The 17,759-nt window shown below is 36.2% G+C and overlaps 1 protein-coding gene across 2 annotated transcripts; it reads right to left on the bottom strand.

Annotated features, from left to right (window-relative positions):
- Positions 1–4,487: 4,487 nt before the first annotated feature.
- On the bottom strand, positions 4,488–12,737 carry spi1b (Spi-1 proto-oncogene b). 2 transcript variants are annotated; one of them, XM_040125411.1, is made up of 5 exons: positions 12,305–12,737; positions 11,697–11,787; positions 10,202–10,401; positions 7,306–7,456; positions 4,488–4,966 (listed from the first exon to the last, which is right to left on the bottom strand). In XM_040125411.1, exons 1-5 carry the CDS (start codon positions 12,344–12,346, stop codon positions 4,653–4,655), a joined length of 798 nt encoding a protein of 265 aa, XP_039981345.1. In that variant the 5' UTR covers positions 12,347–12,737; the 3' UTR covers positions 4,488–4,652. The 2 variants fall into 2 exon arrangements, with proteins under 2 accessions (XP_039981345.1, XP_039981354.1); XM_040125420.1 differs by lacking the exons at positions 11,697–11,787; positions 12,305–12,737 and adding an exon at positions 10,625–11,116.
- Between the last annotated feature and the right edge of the window lie 5,022 nt (positions 12,738–17,759).

The following is a 17,759-nucleotide window of genomic DNA, read 5'->3' as shown; positions in this document are numbered from 1 at the left end:
AGTGCTGCTGTTTCCAAATAGCCTCCCCTCCTTTCATGAACCATCCCACCTCTCCTGACATTTTTTTTTTTTCTAGGCCCAACACAGTGTCCAAAAAACAACAACCACCCCCTCATACTCCCCATCAAAGCTCATCCCATCCCGGCAGCAACCCGGCCCCTACCCCACCCCCAGACACGTCTGACCTCAGGCTATATTTCAACCATCCTTTCCTCCAACACCTCGGCTGAATGATAGGCCTTGAGAGGGTGGGGAAAGGATGTAAGGCAGTGGTTAAATTTAGAAGCTTGGATCCAAAAAAAAGGTTGCTTGCTTTCCCCACATCTGTGCTGCGCCCTTTCACCCTTTTAAATCTGAGAATGAATCCTACAGTGTATCAAATAAAGTGATCCACATTTATCTGTTGGTAGAGATGAGGGTGTATTTACTTTGATGGACAAGCTGTTTAAGAAATCCTTCTATATTTGCAGATCCATTAACCCTCTGAAGTCCAGGTTGGTTTTGGTTCATTTTTGCTGACTTTCTGTGCATTCATTATTGTCTCTGTTTAGCATCTTTTAAACTGTACTTACCCTATATGCATGGTATCATTTTTTTCAGCACAAGGCCATCTATGAATCTGACTTATGTTATCATTTTGTCAGTTTAACAAAGTATGAAGCAGTCAGGAACCCCCCCCCCCCAAAAAAAAATAACGAAACAAAAAAAAAAACATGAAGAAAAATGACACAGATGCCTTTAAAAAAGAATGACAAATAATTGGTGGTAATCATGTTACTGAAGAACATTTTAAGGCTGAAAAAATACAGTTTCAATATTTACAAAACAAATTTAGGAGAAAATGTAAGTAATAAAAGTGTAGTATAGTAAAGTACAGTGTAGTATAACACTGACATGCTTTAATGGGCTGCACTTGTAGAATGACAACAAGCTTGCTAAAAGCAGTGGTAGCATACCATACTGTAATACAATATAATTTACTATACTGTACTGTTTCTACTGTCATGATTTATTGTGCTATACTATATTTGACTTTACAGTACTATACTATACCATACTTTTCTATACTAGATTATACCACACTATACTATACAATACAATACTATACTATACTGTACTATACTATAAATTACTATTCAAGACTATACTTTACTAAACTATACTACACTATACTATACTATACTAGACTACACTGCACTACACTATACTATATTATACAATACTATACTATACTGTACTACACTATATATTAGGAACTCATCTGATCCTGCCTTTAGATGGATGTTATTAATAGTATCACCATTAATTACCTCAATCTAATGACAAGCGTGCTTGTATACTCTGTACTGTGAAGTTTTTATGCGCATACTGTGATATATATGGCATCTAATGGGAGACTTATTATGCGGCTCAAGTTCTATTGTACTGTATCATATCATATCGTATTGTATTGCACCGTATTCTATTCTATGCTGTTCTATTCTATTCTATTCTATTCAAGGCCATTTCTTTTCATCTTCTCAGCTGTTAGTTATGGGTATCAATTACAACTTTACCATTGAGAGGAGCTGTTGGCTCTTGGGACAGCAGGTGCAGCAGTATTTTTATATTTACACACTGCACATTACATTTTAGCAAGTTTTTACTCCTTTGCATAACAGTGTTTTTGGAATATATTATGTATTATTATTTAATTTCATTTGAGGTTTTTACTGTTATTTTATTATATTTTATTGATGTGAATTAACTCTGTAAAGTGGTGGATGAATATAGTTAGGTTACTTAATTCCTTTTTTCCTGTTAAAAAGGAGATGTGTTGGTAGTGAAGTTCATAAGCATTTCATGACCCTTTGTGCTTGTTCAGACAGTTCACTAAAAACAGCTTTGTTCTGGAAAATGATGAATGAGATGATATGTATGTATGATAACTACACAAAAATATAGCTGTTATTTCATGGTCAAGCTGTTAAAAAAAACTATAATATCCAATGCAGAGAAAAACAACTAGATACAAAACTACATTGCATAATTATATAGACTATTAAATTGAAAACTCCAAACGTGTCACTGTTGCCTTTGCTTACACACACCATGATCAGACAGCTAGCGCCTACAGTCTCGCAGGACACTGTAGGCCGATATATCCACCCTGCCCTGTATTAACCTCAACAACAGTTCCTTATAGTAAACCAGTTATCTTTATAGCTGTAATGAAAGGTGAGAGACCTCTTCTGTAAACCTCGTACTATAGAACTTTATACAATGTTTACTTCTCCTTTTTGTTCTCCTTTTTTGTGCTTTACCTCTGGTGTGACATGTTATCACAGTCATTGCTGAAAAAGTTACAATACACATACGTTGATGAACAATTTATTATTTTACAAGCAATTCTTAATTATAACATACAGAGTTTTGCATATTTGTACAAACCATTTTATTATCGTGTAAATAACTGTGACAATGGTACTATATCTAACCTAATCACATTGAATGCTCTTGGTAAGTCTGTCTCATTAATGACTTCTTTGTGTGTCCTTGCTGTTTTAAATATTACATGGAAACAGAAAATATATACAAACCGTAGTATTACCCACAATTAAAATAGAACTTAAGCATGTCCTACAGAAGGAGAGTCAAACAAAGTAGGAAGGAGGCCCAGGCAAAACTCTCTGAGGACAACTAGTGGTTACATATCATCACACAGAATTTGGACTTGAATATTGAAAATGTGTACAGAGACATTTCCAAATAGATTCCGCAATGATATATGTGTGCCGCTATGGTCTAGGATGCAGACCATTCCCCTTTTGCCTTTTGACTGTACACTATCACTTATCGTCATAAAAGGAATAGTTTGATATGACTCTTTTAAATAACACTTAAATGAGAATGTCTATACAGTTAATTTGAAGCTAGACCCAGTCACTGCTGCTGTACCGGCAACCTCACAGTGATGAAAAGACTTCTGGAGTTCTCTGCTCACGGACAAGAAATAGTCCATTAAATAGCTCCAGAAACTGTTGTTTTTACATTTACGTTTTTGTACAGGTTAAACAAAAGAGATATTATGAGTTTATTACTGAGCTTTAGAAGTGCAAGACAAGTGATGGACAGATTTTGTTACCTTTGGAAAGAGCCAGTCTTAATGCTAAGCTAAGATAACCCCCTGCTGGCCATAGCTTCATAATTTCCATACATACATGGGAGTGGTATCAATTTTCTCATCTTGGTAAAGCCAATAAGCATTATTCCCAAAATGTCATTTGATTTAACTTCACAAAGAAAAAGAAAAGAAAAGAAAATGCTTAATCTACCCACATTTGGAAATGTGAACAAAGATATATGGATGTTTATCCAGGTTTCAAAACCAGTATCCAGCTCTACAACTGTGACTTATAGAGTTTACTGAGCACTGTCATTATAGATGCTCATGTTGACAAGTAGTGGTTTTGCTGTTTTAAAGCTGATGGTTTCTCTGTATGCATTAACATAATTATGCTTTGGCACCGTGGAAATATTCAACATTGGATGGTAAATGTATGCTAAAAAGTTTCTTATGCTTCCTGTTTGCAAGCTTATTATGCTCATTCATTTTTGGCTAACTCTTGCAGATGTTACCTGCAGTTGGTGGCCTTTGAAATACACTCAGTAACCAGTCTATTAGGTACATGTAGCTATAACTAATGCAGTCTAACACAACTGTTCTGCAATAAATACTCCACTGATGAAGGTTATAATGTTCAGTTTTTTAAAAACTTTTTCACAGAGGTGTTGATTCAACTTCATGGTCATTTTGGAGGATGTAGTTTGTGGTGCTGCTGAATTGTTTTGCATTATACAGAGATGTGTTTCAGTTACTTAACTTAGCCTCAGTGAAATAAATTAGACTGAATGTATTATACTCTATTAGTTTTAGCTACCTAATAAACTGGCTACTGGGTGTATTTGATCTAATGATTAATGTGTGATATCCAAAGAGTAGTTGAATGTGTATGATGCTCTTCATACTTTTACTGCTGTTATTTATTTATGTATTATTAAATATGTATGTCAAACGCGTCTATGAACCCGAACACCACGTGACTTGCAGTTCCAACTTTGGCCACCGCATCAAAATTGCTGCTCTGTGAAGCAGCTTGCTGCCCCCACCTGGTAGTGGGCAGGGTTTAGAGTGCAGGTTTTGCATTTCTCAGGGAAAATCTGAAGAATGCAAGATTTCACAAACAGGAGATACTTATAATGCTTTTTAAAATCCTATTGAAAAATTGCCATACACGTTTGCAAATGAAAGGGTTACACTTTTGTATTCTATACTGACTCTACTGACTGTATATCCATATGACTACTGTCATAATTGATAACCCAAACTGAGGTATTTCATCTCTACTTTGGAAGACAACCACTAAGTGGCCTCCAACATGCCTTTTATACAGAGAGTCTTTGGGGATTTTGTCTCTTGTTCTATACTTTTGTGTTGCATTACCATATTTTCAAAGAACTGATCCCACTGTACAGCAGTATTCGTGCTATTCACAAAATGCTACTGTATTTACCAGAACAGCAAGGTTGATTAAGCATCTAACACCAGAAACTACAACTCTAATGTGAACACTCTCCATGATTCAATCCAGACATTTCAGTATCCTTTCTGCCTACATATATGGTTTTCTCTCAAGATGACTCTTCCCAAGGACCTCATCACTGAACTGGTATGTTAGCTTCTTCTTGATCTTTTTCACCTCTCCAGTTTTGCCATAGTTGCGCAAAGCACGAGCCATCTTCTGATAGGTCATTTTTTTGCGGTTGCCCTTCTGGATTCCCCAACGGTGTGCAAGCGCCTCTTTGTGTTTGGAAGAAAACTGGAATGTCCCTTTGTCTCTGTCCACCCACCAGATACTGTCCTTCATATCGCCGTTCCTTAAAAGGTCCAACAGGAACTGGTACAAGCGGATCTTCTTTTTATTGCCTTTTGGAGATATCAGAGAGTTATATGTATTATAACTCTTTTTGTTGCTCACAAATTCAGTAACGTTACTTTATGTGAATATAAAAGATTAAAAATAAATAAATAAAAATGTTGTAATTTTGTCACATTCATTTTACCGGACATGGTGAGTGGAGAAAAACTGTAAGTGTATTTTTGCTAGATTCAGTTCAGTCTGAACTATCACATCAGTTATACAAATTTTAAGAAGAACTAATCTTTTTTGGAGAGCAGATGCAGAATATACTATATCCTTTATCTTGTAGGTACAGTTCTATAATCTTTGATATGAAGTAACTTTGCAGGGCAACGTAATGACTTCACAAGAAAACTCGAGCGGAGGTAACCTGCCATGAGTCATCATTTTACTATTTTCTACATTGTCATCGTGCTACGTGATAAACCTATATTGACTGTCTTTAAAGTAGATTAATCAATGCCTATGTATTACATGTTACATTATGATGTTTGTTGGTATACAGGTTCTACACATCAGTTTAAAGATGGATGTCTGTAGCCAATTGATCAGGTTCAAAGGTCAAGTGCTGAGCCTCAACTAGAAACCCTCTACATTCTGTATATACTAAAAATAAGATGAAAATCCATATCTCATATGAAAAAAACCTAATATTTTATTAATTGTGTCATATTCCAATCTTTGTGCTCAGACAGTTCTATATTATTACTGATATTGTTACCATTTTATAAACAGGCTAACAAAAATTAAATATGATTGTAGCATACAGATATGTTACTTGACTATCATTGATAGTTACATATACATAACCATAGTTCTCTGAGGCTCTCCGCACTACTTATGCCATATGTATTGAACATGGTCTTAACCCCACAGTGTGCAGTCGAGGAGGTTACTCTTTAAGATACCTTAGGGAAGCCATTTCTTAACTTGCAATACATAGTAATTTAAGGACCATGCATTGCCTCTTTGGGTAAGCTTGTCTGGAACATGTTTCTGAGATGAGCCGAGCATGACAGATAGTCTCTACACTCAGAGAGCCACGGTTATTCGGCTCTTTGTTCTCTGTTCAACTCTGCACCTACATATTCCGAATATACGGCGACTCTGTAAGAGGCCATGTTCAAAAATGCAAAAGGGCTGGCTTTTGTTTGTAAGTACCAGTGAAGTAGATGACATACCATCTCCACCACTGAAGTGCTCACCTAGGCGCTTGAAAAGAATAAATAAAACAATAAAAAAGAATCTCATGCAACTATTTATTAAGGTATATTATACACAAACCATTTGGCTACAGGTACTGGGGACATTGCGTACCAGACACTACTCAGGCTCAGCTTGTCATGTCAGATCTTGAGATGGCCAAAAGAGGAAGTGGTTGTTTAGTAAGCTAGCACACTACAGTCAACTACAAAGAGAAGAAGACATTATCCAGAAATAAGTTCCACTGAGACGGGGGCCCTGCAACTCTGGTGGAACAGTGAGCTAATCCTGCTATGCTGGACATAACATCTGTTCAATAAACAAGGTATTGACTGCCACATTTATTCAGTAAAACTTGGTTAAAGTAGATATGGTGGACCAAAAGTTCACTCCACAGATCTCTAATAAGGGGCCACGTCATCAGAAGGCCCAAAAGGAAGCCACTAGGGATAGCCTGTCTTTCTCCTAGAACATAAACTGGATAACTTCCACAGTCCAGTGTAAAAATCCAGGCCTGGAGACCAAGGACAGCACAAACAAACACTGTCTTTTTGTGAGCTCACTTCTGTCGAAGATGCATCACCAGCAGTATAAAAGCAGTTGTGCAACTAGTAGCTCATCCTAAAAGTGCATCATAAGTTGTCAGCAGAACACATGACTCAATACCAAACGAAGTGAGGACGACAACTGTAATCTAGAAGGGGACTTTAGAGTAGCTCTCATTCTTACATGGTGGGTGGATATCACTAATGCCCAATCACACACTTAACAGATAATTATATACCAAAGCAACTACACACATCTGCCCTCTTGATGAAGGGAATCAAGGAATCAGAGAGACCACACATGCAGCGCTGTTATACAGTATAACCACTTACTGATAATACAAGCATGGCCAGCACAAGTAACTACTAGGTCAAAGGAAACTGGACTTGCTTTAGATTCTTGAATCACAAGAATCTAAAGCAAGTCCAGTGACTTAGAACGTCTAGATATACAATGACGTGGCTGACTGAGAATCTTCGTGTGGCCAGCACAGTTGCTGTGTCTTGAAGTATCGATGTTAAATGCTAAGTAAAGAGCTGGAGTGCCCACCCACTACACATACAGTATAAAATGGACTTTAAATCTGGCTCCTTACCCAGCTCTCCTGGTGTGACATAAGAGACTCGATCTCTCAGACACTCCTCATCAGACACCTCCAGTGGGGGACTTCGTCCTCCGTGGTCTTCATCATCGGAGCTACGCTGGGACACGTGTGGTGGATACACAGTCCGAGGGAAGAACGCTACCTAGAACATGAGTCAGTTCAGAGATAAGTCTACTTGGGTCTTTAATCAAAACATCTGAAATAATTTAAGTCGGAGGTTGTTGATCATGTAAAATGTCCATTTATGTTGCTTCAAGGTTTGAAAAAAAAAAACAAAACTAAACTGCAGGACAGTGTTACAAACAGTATACTGTATATTCTTTAGTTGATCGTCAAACCAATATACCCTTTTTTTTATAGTGACACAGTTATGCCAGAATAAAAATACATTCAGGCATCATTTCATAGAATACAACATGATATGATTGGAAATATTAGGATCCAATGCTAAACTGTGGAACTTCACCTGAGCTTCAGAGGCAATAATATTCAGTGCTGAAATTAACTATGTAGTGAGTACAGTACAGTACTTAAGTACAATTTTTGCAGTACTTGTCAGGGGGTATTTCCATTTTAAGCTACTTTATACTTACAATGCATATACTAAATGAAGAGTATTTTTTTAGTGTGGTATTGATCATTTTACTGAAGTAAATCCACTGAAAACCTCTTTTACCAGTGACGATATCTATATTTCATCCTCCGCCTTACATTTTCAAACAAATATAATTTTATGCATTTTTATTTTAATTCTTCTCAAATCACCTTCAAACAGCTATGTCTGACATATAAAGTGTTTTAGCATGTTTTAGGGCATAGTATTATTTTAAATTGCATGTAGGCCTTTCAGAGAGAATATGTTGCTTCTGATATATTATACTGTACCTAATATCAGGCATGTACTTTGAATTGTGGGTTTCTCATAAAAGTTTCTCACTTTAAGTGGAAGAATATGGCAACATCTCTCTCTGCGTGACTCCTACTGAGTGGATTCTGCTATAGCTGTATGCCTGAGTGGGCAACACTTGTCAACATATTCATAACATCCTTTACAAAAAAACAGTCAGTGATGGACACCTACATGTGAATTCCATGTGTGAATAGTGGTTTTCACATTGTATTCTCATCTCACACTTCAATCGATGCATTCACACCTCTTTTTTTTTCCCACAGTCAAATATATTTTGCTCCAACTTTAAAAGTGGCAGCCGGTTTTTTTTTTGTTTAAAAGGGATATTTCACTTGCTGACAAGTGAAAACCATCATGTGACTTAAAGCACACATGCTTTGTGGCCTCTTTGTGAAGGATACAAACAGCAAAAAACACAGCCTGTGTAACTGAAATGAAACACTCTTGTGTATTAGTGACAGTATGTACTCTGAAAATTGGCATAAAAAGCCTTGTAGTTTTGTTAATATCCCTTTTCAATGTAAATGCATTTTGTATGTTATAAATGAGTGAATTATTCACAGTAACAACCCTAATCATATTGATGAAATCAATATGAAATTTGAAATATTATTTCAAAGTGAAAATCAGTTGTTAAACATGAGCTAGATCCTGGAAACAGCAATGGGTTTGTTTAGGTAAACACACAAAGGTTCAAAAGTATTCCCAAAGATTTCAAGTTATTTAAAGTATGTTTTTTGTTACCACATGGAATATACTTATTGTCCTCCAACAGAGGAAGTTTAGGTGTTCAGCCTGACATATTTGATATGTTTGGAAAGCCTGTAATCTTGACTAGAATCTAAACTATTGAGTAATGAAACAATAAATAAAATAAGCATGTGAATTTATTTTGTACATATGTTTGCATTCTCTTTTACATTCTCTTTTAGGTTCACTCTTTTAAAAGTATTTTTTTTCTTTTAAATGCCTGTAAAGCACTTTTATAAGTACTACCTTAAGTGTATTAATTGTACTTTAGAAATGAAATTGACTTTTGCCTTTTCAACCACTGCTTCTCTCCACAATATGACCCAATAAATGGTAAGTGGAAGTGAAGAGGTTTTAAATTTGTAAATGTTGGCCTGATTAAACACACTTTACCGTAATGTAGTCCAAAACCAGACATGTCTGTTCTAGTTCATTGGTTCACAACTGTAGGGGTGAAGTGTGGTGGCGACAGTGAGTGAACCTAGCCGAGCCTTAAGACCCTATTCAAAGAAAAATGTTTTTTAAAACTGAAATACAAAAAAATTAAAAAAAAATTAAAAAAATGAAATTATTTTTTTCTGGTAACTCAAAGATTCACTTCCTGATTTTTGTCACAGGACCCTTAAAGGCCTCCATCTCCCTAAATGTCCTGTTGGATTTGAAACCCAACTATGAATTATGTTGAGTTTGAAGACGTTTGCAGTGAATGAAAAGTAAATATGGGGATTTAGAGGGGTTATTGGGCACTATACCAAGATCAGTTAGTGTGTGTAAGTCATAAAACCTCTGTGTGATATTTTCCATCAATCAAGAGTTGTCTGTTTCTTGTAATTGTTTTTTTTACTACCTTAGCACCAAAAACACTGAGAGCCGTGAGTGTAATTATACTTTAATTAGTCAAATTAGTACAACGCTATGTTCAGGAAAACCTTACTTCAGCCATCATTACTGTCCGCAGTAATGACTACAGTCGTTACGTTGTAACCCCTGACTAATAACACATTGTAAAGCTCACCACTAGATTTGAGGTTAAAACAAAACTTTGACAGTGTTTTAGTTTTCATTTTTGTATGCATTTTAACTAGATGTACATCTATATTTGAACACATGTAGTTGTTTGTTTTGTGCAGGTACATGCACCCATATGTGTGTGTGTGTTGATGTACTGACTGGCTGTTTATGTTTTTATGAAAAGTGGGTTTATTGCTGGGTGCCAGGCGGACTTACGGGTTGCTGTAACACATGTGCGGGATGTGATCCAAGATTTGGATCGAGCAGGTTTTCTGCATCATATCGAATGGCTTCGTGTCGTATGAGGCCGGGCGGGTGGAGAGCCTGCACACTCTGCAGCTCTGTGAAGTTGGTTTCTTGGAGGTTTTCAAATTCTGCAGGGTGTACATGAGGGTGAGGGTGGTAGTCCCAGTGATCTAATTAGAGAAGGTAGAAAACAGCATAATGGCCACAGCCTGATGTATCTTCAGATCACTCAAGGAATTGTCCTGACAATGATGTGATGTGGTGGAAACACATTTTTAAATGGTTAGCGATGACTCATGAAAAAAGCTAGACTATCTGTCTATGAAAATTCATCTTTGTCATATCTAAAAGTACAAAGCCAAAAACAACTGGACTTTATAACGAGTCACTTACTCATAGTGCTTGAGTTTGCATAAACTGAAATGAAATTAGGAGAATAATGGAGAATTCAGCATGAAGCGCTTTCCTGTTTGTTGCCACACTAGCAGTGTTGCCACAGCCGTTGACCTTGAATTTGCGTTCTTTTTCATCTTATCCTTGACAACAGAATGTATTTAACAATTAAATAAGAAAAGTAAACAAGCCTTTAAAAGTTTTAAAGAGTTTTATATATTTTAAATATAACCAAGCAAATAGAGGAGAGCCAAATAGAGGTGAACAAATCAGTGAACTAATCCCAAATACATTGTATACTTTTAAAACTAATAAATCAAATTAGATAATAAAGCCTTGTCAATACATCCACTGTAACACTGTAAGATATTTTCTTTTATATATCAGCATATATTTGATCTTAATTTCTATATTTTAAAGATATCAGATACAGATGTGAGATATTTATTTATTAGACATTTTTTATCACAATTACAACTGAAGCTTTCTCAGTGGAAGCATTTTATGCTACAAGGTCGGGAAAAACTCCCCCGACCCCACCCCCCACCCCCCACTATTTAGGTTGTTTTGGTGCAATATTCAAAACAGTTGATTACAAGAGAAAGTAAAGCACCTCTCTTGTATCAATAAAACCCCATGGGGCGAAGGTTGTTCTATGTCTGTAGTTGTAGCAGCCGAAAGAAATGGCATCTGTTTCCTGTGTTCCATACACCCTAATGTGGTGTGCTCCAGCTGCACACATTGCAGGCTTTTTATGTAGGCCTACAATACAACAGACAAGTCAGTGTCACCGCATCGGGCCGTGGTGGTTAATTTGAAGAATAAATAAGAGAGATGACTAGAGGGCTAAAATGACAATTTTTTCTTTTAATGGAATCCTAGAGCACAGTGTTGAAAGCAAGATTTATTTCAGTGGATTTAGTTCATTTCATTAATGTTCACTCCTAAAATGTGTGCGTGTTATGGTGGTTTTAATTTAAATATCACCCACTGTAATTTTAAAGGAACAAGTGGCGATTTACAGTCAAACAGTGTTCACACTTGATAAAACCGAGGTTGAAGTAAAACTCACCTGCCTGGATATCTGTATCTAGGACATATGGATTATAATATTCTGCAATTTGATGTCTGTAGATCTCTGGATCGTACATTTCTTCTGAGTGCTGCAAATAAAAACATTTTCAGCCACAAAATATCATGAAAGTACAATCTTTTACTGGTGTATATGGTTGCAGATGAAACACATTATATCATTACTGATCTAGCCCTTTAAAGGAAGTATTAATACTCACAATCTGTCTTTTTTAAATCTTCACATTGTCTCTCAGTATGTTTACATTTGTAAATTAGATGAGGCATAAGCAATATTTGTTATAATAATGACTTTTTTTTTCTTGCCACTTCTGTTCTGAAACTCACAAGAACTTTTGAGTTTCATTTTCATGACGGCCGTAGTATAAAAGACTCTTACACTTTGTATCCTGTATTCAAATTGAAGTAGACTCTAAGACATTAAGTTGTGTATTTTGAAATAATATATGTTGTCAATCCTCTCGAAAATTAAATGTTTTTTCTGTTTAACGCTGCATTAAAAACAAACTACTCAAGGAACTCTTTGAAGCCTCAGATGTTAGAAATTCTCCCAAGAGTTTGGATATTAATAAAATAAATCCTACTTACAGGCGGGATGAGGTAGCTCTCCATTCTGTATGGATGCAACATGGAGACCTCTTCTCCAATGGACCGACTCTCAGACGCTTTGCTGGCAAAACACTCTCACAACCTTTCAAAACTTTTGCAGCACCATTGCACAATGTTTCAAAATTTCCTCTCACTCAACGAAAAACCAAAAAAGTCTCTCTCTCTTATTGTATAGCATACACTTATGACCTTAACTACTCTCGGAGGCCTTCAGCTGTATGAAATAAAATGAAATAACCAAGGCCCACTGTTTGACTGTGAAATGAAAAGGGAACTTTTGACTTCTGTAAAATTTCTGTGGGTGGGAGCAACAGAGTGTGTCTGCTAAAGGTTCCTGGCCATTGATGATTTGTCAGAGACGACCAAGAAATTTTTATCAGGTTCTTTCTATTGTCCCCTCCCTCAGCAGCAAATCATCACATAGGGCTTATATCTAACAGTAACCCACCCCCCACACCCCCACCCACTCCAAAAATAAAAGATTTAAAAAAATGTCTTTTAAAATCTTTTCATTCTAATTATTGGCATGCTTTGGGCTCTACATCAGTAAAGTATTTGAGTGAAAAATGTGGTTATACAGGGCATGGTGGGTACCCTCTCAAGGCAACACTTTCTTTCAGCTTTTTTTCGGGAGTATATAAACATTTAATAAATGGTTTATTACTATAAGTAGTTGTACACAGACATTTATGATTAATGTATCTTTGTTGATGCTAGTGTTAATGGCATATACAGTGGTAATAATTTGAATATGTCTTTATACTATAATTATTGACAAAGACTATAGATTGATAAACACTTGTAATGTCCCGTAAGTGTGTAAAGCTACATCACCATGTGACATAACCCAGTTATGGAATAGTTATATAGTGCTAATAAATTCTCAATCGGAGGGTTAAAGCAAAGTGTTGCCCAATTTACTCTAACAAATTGGCTATGTACACTAAATGTTTACTATAATGTCCTTTATAACCATTAATCAGAAGAATCTGAATCAAAATCTGTTTTATTAGCCATTTTTGTTCAAGCATACAATATCTTTTACACCACTTGCAAGTTTCAGTCTACTGAACCAGTACCAGTAAAACACTGAGAAGCATTAAGATGATTGTAGAAAATTATATTTTAAATAAACTTATCTATTAGACCGATGTGCTAGAATTTACAGCTCAACGTGCACAACAAAGACAGTGTTTACTGTGTCAATGGACAATGGATATTAAGTTTTGTCGTCAGCACACTTTAAACAACCAGGCATCCAGGTTTCTGACTGCAGTCCTTAAACTGACTCTGTAACACAACGATTAAAACATGTTGTTTGATGATGCAAACAGACGTTTGCTGAGGAAAAATGTCGACACACAAACGTGCCCATGCAAACACACACACACACACACACACACACACACACACACACACACACACACACACACACACACACACACACACACACACACACACACACACACACACACACACACACACACACTTACACACAAATCTGGAAGATAAGATGGAGGTAAAGTATCTCTGTTGTAACTACACTGAGGTAAATGGAGATTATGATTATCACAGAGAGGAGATACTGACAGAACAATTCCTGAGGGGGGACTGAGTCTCTCTGCTGCAAAACAATAATGACTCAAACAAATGGCTGTTTGTTTGATCCAGTAATGCATTATTATACAATATACTATGGATAATTTTATGTTCACAAGGCATTAGGGCAAAATAAAAGTTAAATGTGTTAAATATGTTGGTTATCGGTTTCTGAGCATATAATGGCAACTGTAAAAACTGAAGATATTGTATATTTCCCAGATGCCGAAATAATCGTTGAATGGTACAGTAACAGTGAAGCATAGCATTTATTGTTAGCGCTGCTGGTTTAAGAAGAAGACTGCAGTATTGTGATAAGGCAATGTGCTGAAAATATTACTTTCTGTAAGATCAAAAAACTGAGATTATGTTTATCTCCTAACCAACATCAGTATTTTTATGCCTCTGGGTTCTGAGAGCTTAGCTACACTGTAGTAACAAAAACACTTGTACTGCTTTCATATGTTATGCAACTTACTCAGGTACGTTAATCCAAGAGGAAGACTTATGATGAGGCTGCAGCAGACAGTGCTTGTCATTGGAAACACTACAAATAGTTAAAGTACCGTAAAGTTAAAGTAAAAGTTAAAGTACAAAGTTAAAGTAAAAGTTAAAGTACAAAATACTGTGTGAAGATTTATGTACTTTCCTCATGTACATTATCATGTTATAACTAAACTGTAAAATAGGTGGTTAAGATAATCCTATCTTCATGTCTTTTGTGATTTCAAATGTTTTTGATCAACATGTCACCCTGTTTTCCTTCTTAACTGATGAAGATGAAGACCATAATAATCATCAGAAGCTCTGTTTGGGGAGCTGTTAAAACCACACAGACTGTGGCCAGCCCCCGAGCCCCCCCCCCCATCTTAATCACAGCTGGTTGAGCAAAACTGACGGTATATACAGTAGCATTTTCCGAGAGTATTAATACACAGCTGCAGCAAGCCAGGCACTATTTCCATCCCAACTATTTTCAGTGAAGCCAAAAGATAATGTTTATATTTTCTGGTGTCTTTTTATTCATGTTGTGCGACAACATGACTGAAGAGTGACTGTTTAAAATGAGTGATATGCCTTACTTATACTCTGTTAATGTTTAACTGAGTAAAATTCAACTTGCAGTATTATACTAAGTCAATTTTTATACTTAAATACATAAGTTGAGTGCTATAGTTTTCAGAAGTGGAAGAAGTACTCAGATCTTCTACTTGAGTAAAAGTAATAACACTACACTGTCTAAATACTCTGTATCTAGTAATACTTGTCATGAGAATGGATCTGATTTTCACTCTTGAAATTCAACTTTAAATTTACTTAATGTGTTGTATGGGTTTGACTGTAAGGCTGCATTTTGTGAGTCCTTTTCTGACGTTATAGAGCTCGGGTGACTGTGGCTCAGGAGGTAAAGCGAGTTGTCCACTAACTGGAAGGTTGGTGGTTCCCTGGCTCCTCCAGTCAAAATGCCAAAGTATCCTTGGGCAAGATACTGAACACCAAATTGCCCCCAATGTATCATCGGTGTGTAAGTGTAGGTGTGTATGTATAGAGTGGTCGATAAGACTACAAAAGCGTCAGTCCATTTACCATTACTTAACATACTCTAAAAGTACAATAACATCATTTTGTGGAGCACTTTATTTGAGAAATAAGTCTTTCACAGCAGCTTAAAAGAGTAATTCAGTCAAATAATACATTACTTTACCCAGTGTGGTAAAGTACCCTCAGCAGAGGTATTGACTGAAGAGATATTCAAGATAAATGGATTGAAAACTTTGATTTTATCACTGTTGCACCTGTTAATGTGTAATTAAAAACTGTATTTAAATCAAGTGATGTTCAGCTGTTTTGTACTAGTCACTGCATCAACTTTATCTCTTAACTAAACTGACATTTTTAGTTGATTTGTCTGATGTAGTTCTCTTTGGCTTTGTTTATCCGATGCCTTTTTAATGACTTTTCAGATGCCTCGAAGTCTGCTTTTATACACAGAACTGTCCTAGTCTCAGTCTGTCTGTCTTCCTTGTGGCCCGAGAGATGTAATAGATCTAGCATACAGTGCATGCACACCAAGAGTGACATATTGTTAAATGAGGAACTGGGAACTTGTCTTTCAGATTCAGTTCCTTGAAGGTCGCCTTTAAATGAATCCATTTCGTGTCATATGGTCAGGACGATCCAGGCCTCAATAAGAGGCGATTGCTTTTTGTTGGCGTGTTTTTCTATTGATTTGTGCGTCACGCGATGGCCTGGTGGTTGGATCCACTGTTCGTCAACCTTAGCGCTAAGTCTCTGTGCAACAACTTTTCCTACAATATGCAGTTTGGTCTGCTGAAATGTCCTTTAACAAGATACTGAATTCCGCACCAGCTCCAGGTGCTGCAGCGTAATTAAAACTGCAGTGCATCATCCCCTGTGGGAAATAGAAACCAAGGTTTTTGAAATTTGTACCAGATCTTATAAGAAGTACATAAAAAGACATTCTTAAAGAATGTTCATGTCAGTGTACAGGATGAAACATAGCTGTAAATGCAATCGACATCATTGAAAATTGTGACATAATGGACATTATTTTGTAAGACATGAGAAACTACAGTAAACACATGGAGGGAGATAACATTTTACCTTTATTACACCAAAATTATTTCCTCAAAACTTGTGTTTTCTATTTCTTATTTAAAAGAGTTAAAGGAATGTAACTGAATTCTTGTAAACCCAGAGTGTGTTTAGTTAAGCCTGTAACTTTTCTTTTTCACGTTCTGCAGGCAGATTGCAACATCACAAAAAAAACATAACCACCATTACTCTGACAGATCACATGCCGTGCCTTGTTTTTCCAAAATGTTTCCATGTGTCATGTGCATGGGTTTGCTACTGCCGCTGCTCTCTAGCATCGACAGTATACACTCAGTGATCATTTTATTAGGTAAACCAGTAAAATCCACTGCATTCCAATACAACAGCTCTGCCATAGAGTCTACCTTTACAAATATAGTAATACTCAGTTTTGACTGAGCTGTTAATTTGAATATATATATATTATTGAGGTTGAAGTTTTGAACTTATACTGAGAGATGTTTTTCAATACTAGAAACACATTTCAATATAATACATCTAGTGCAATGGCACCACTTACTAAGAGTAATCAAAATATAGTTTATACCTTTCTGACAGTGTCAACAAAAACTGAACATTACTTCCTTCATAAATATAGAATTTGAGGCAGATGTGTTGGATTGCATTACATTTTTATGGGTGTACCTAATAAAGTAGCCTGGGTATGTAACATAAGCTCCACTGGCAGATTTTGAGACTCCTTCAACCATGGGACCAGGGATCCAGCTTTGTTACTCAAATATATTCATATTACAGTTGTGGAAACAATAATTATGATTATTTGTGAAATATAATGAAATCAACCACAACAGACCTGCAAAACACGTGACATTTACAATGTTCAGTTCTAGTGAAGCCTGAGTCAGAGATGTGTTGATTAATTTGTTTATGCCCCCACACTGGTGCACAGCTGGCAAAGTAACAGCAACTTGGTACAGGTAACTTAGTACATGTATTCAAGGTACTTGTACTTAAGTTGGGTATTTCAATTTGATACTTCTGTATACATCTACTCCACAACAATTCAGGGGTAAATACTCAAATTTTTACTCCACTTCAGCTGTAGTTACGGGTTTCTAAGCTTTTACATATACTTTTCAAAACATATGATGAGCTTGTAAAATATAAAGCACTGTTACAGATTAAAATACCCAACAATATATAAAATAATTAAAATTAGCTCTACCTTGGGCAGTTAAAATACAATGTCACTTACACA

This window comes from Xiphias gladius, chromosome 1, assembly GCF_016859285.1.
Source record: "Xiphias gladius isolate SHS-SW01 ecotype Sanya breed wild chromosome 1, ASM1685928v1, whole genome shotgun sequence".
Classification (NCBI taxonomy): Eukaryota; Metazoa; Chordata; class Actinopteri; order Istiophoriformes; family Xiphiidae; genus Xiphias; species Xiphias gladius.
The sequence above is the reverse complement of the archived record's forward strand: the minus strand, read 5'-3'. Positions and strand labels throughout refer to the sequence as shown.

Excerpts from the sequence above, each read along its gene's own strand:
- spi1b (XM_040125411.1), bottom strand. The coding sequence starts at position 12,346 with ATGTTGCATCCATACAGAATGGAGAGCTACCTCATCCCGCCT. Across the intron at positions 10,402-11,696 it reads AGATACAGATATCCAGGCAG|ATCACTGGGACTACCACCCT; the intron begins GTGAGTTTTACT and ends TTCTCTAATTAG. Across the intron at positions 4,967-7,305 it reads TGTCACACCAGGAGAGCTGG|GCAATAAAAAGAAGATCCGC; the intron begins GTAAGGAGCCAG and ends TATCTCCAAAAG.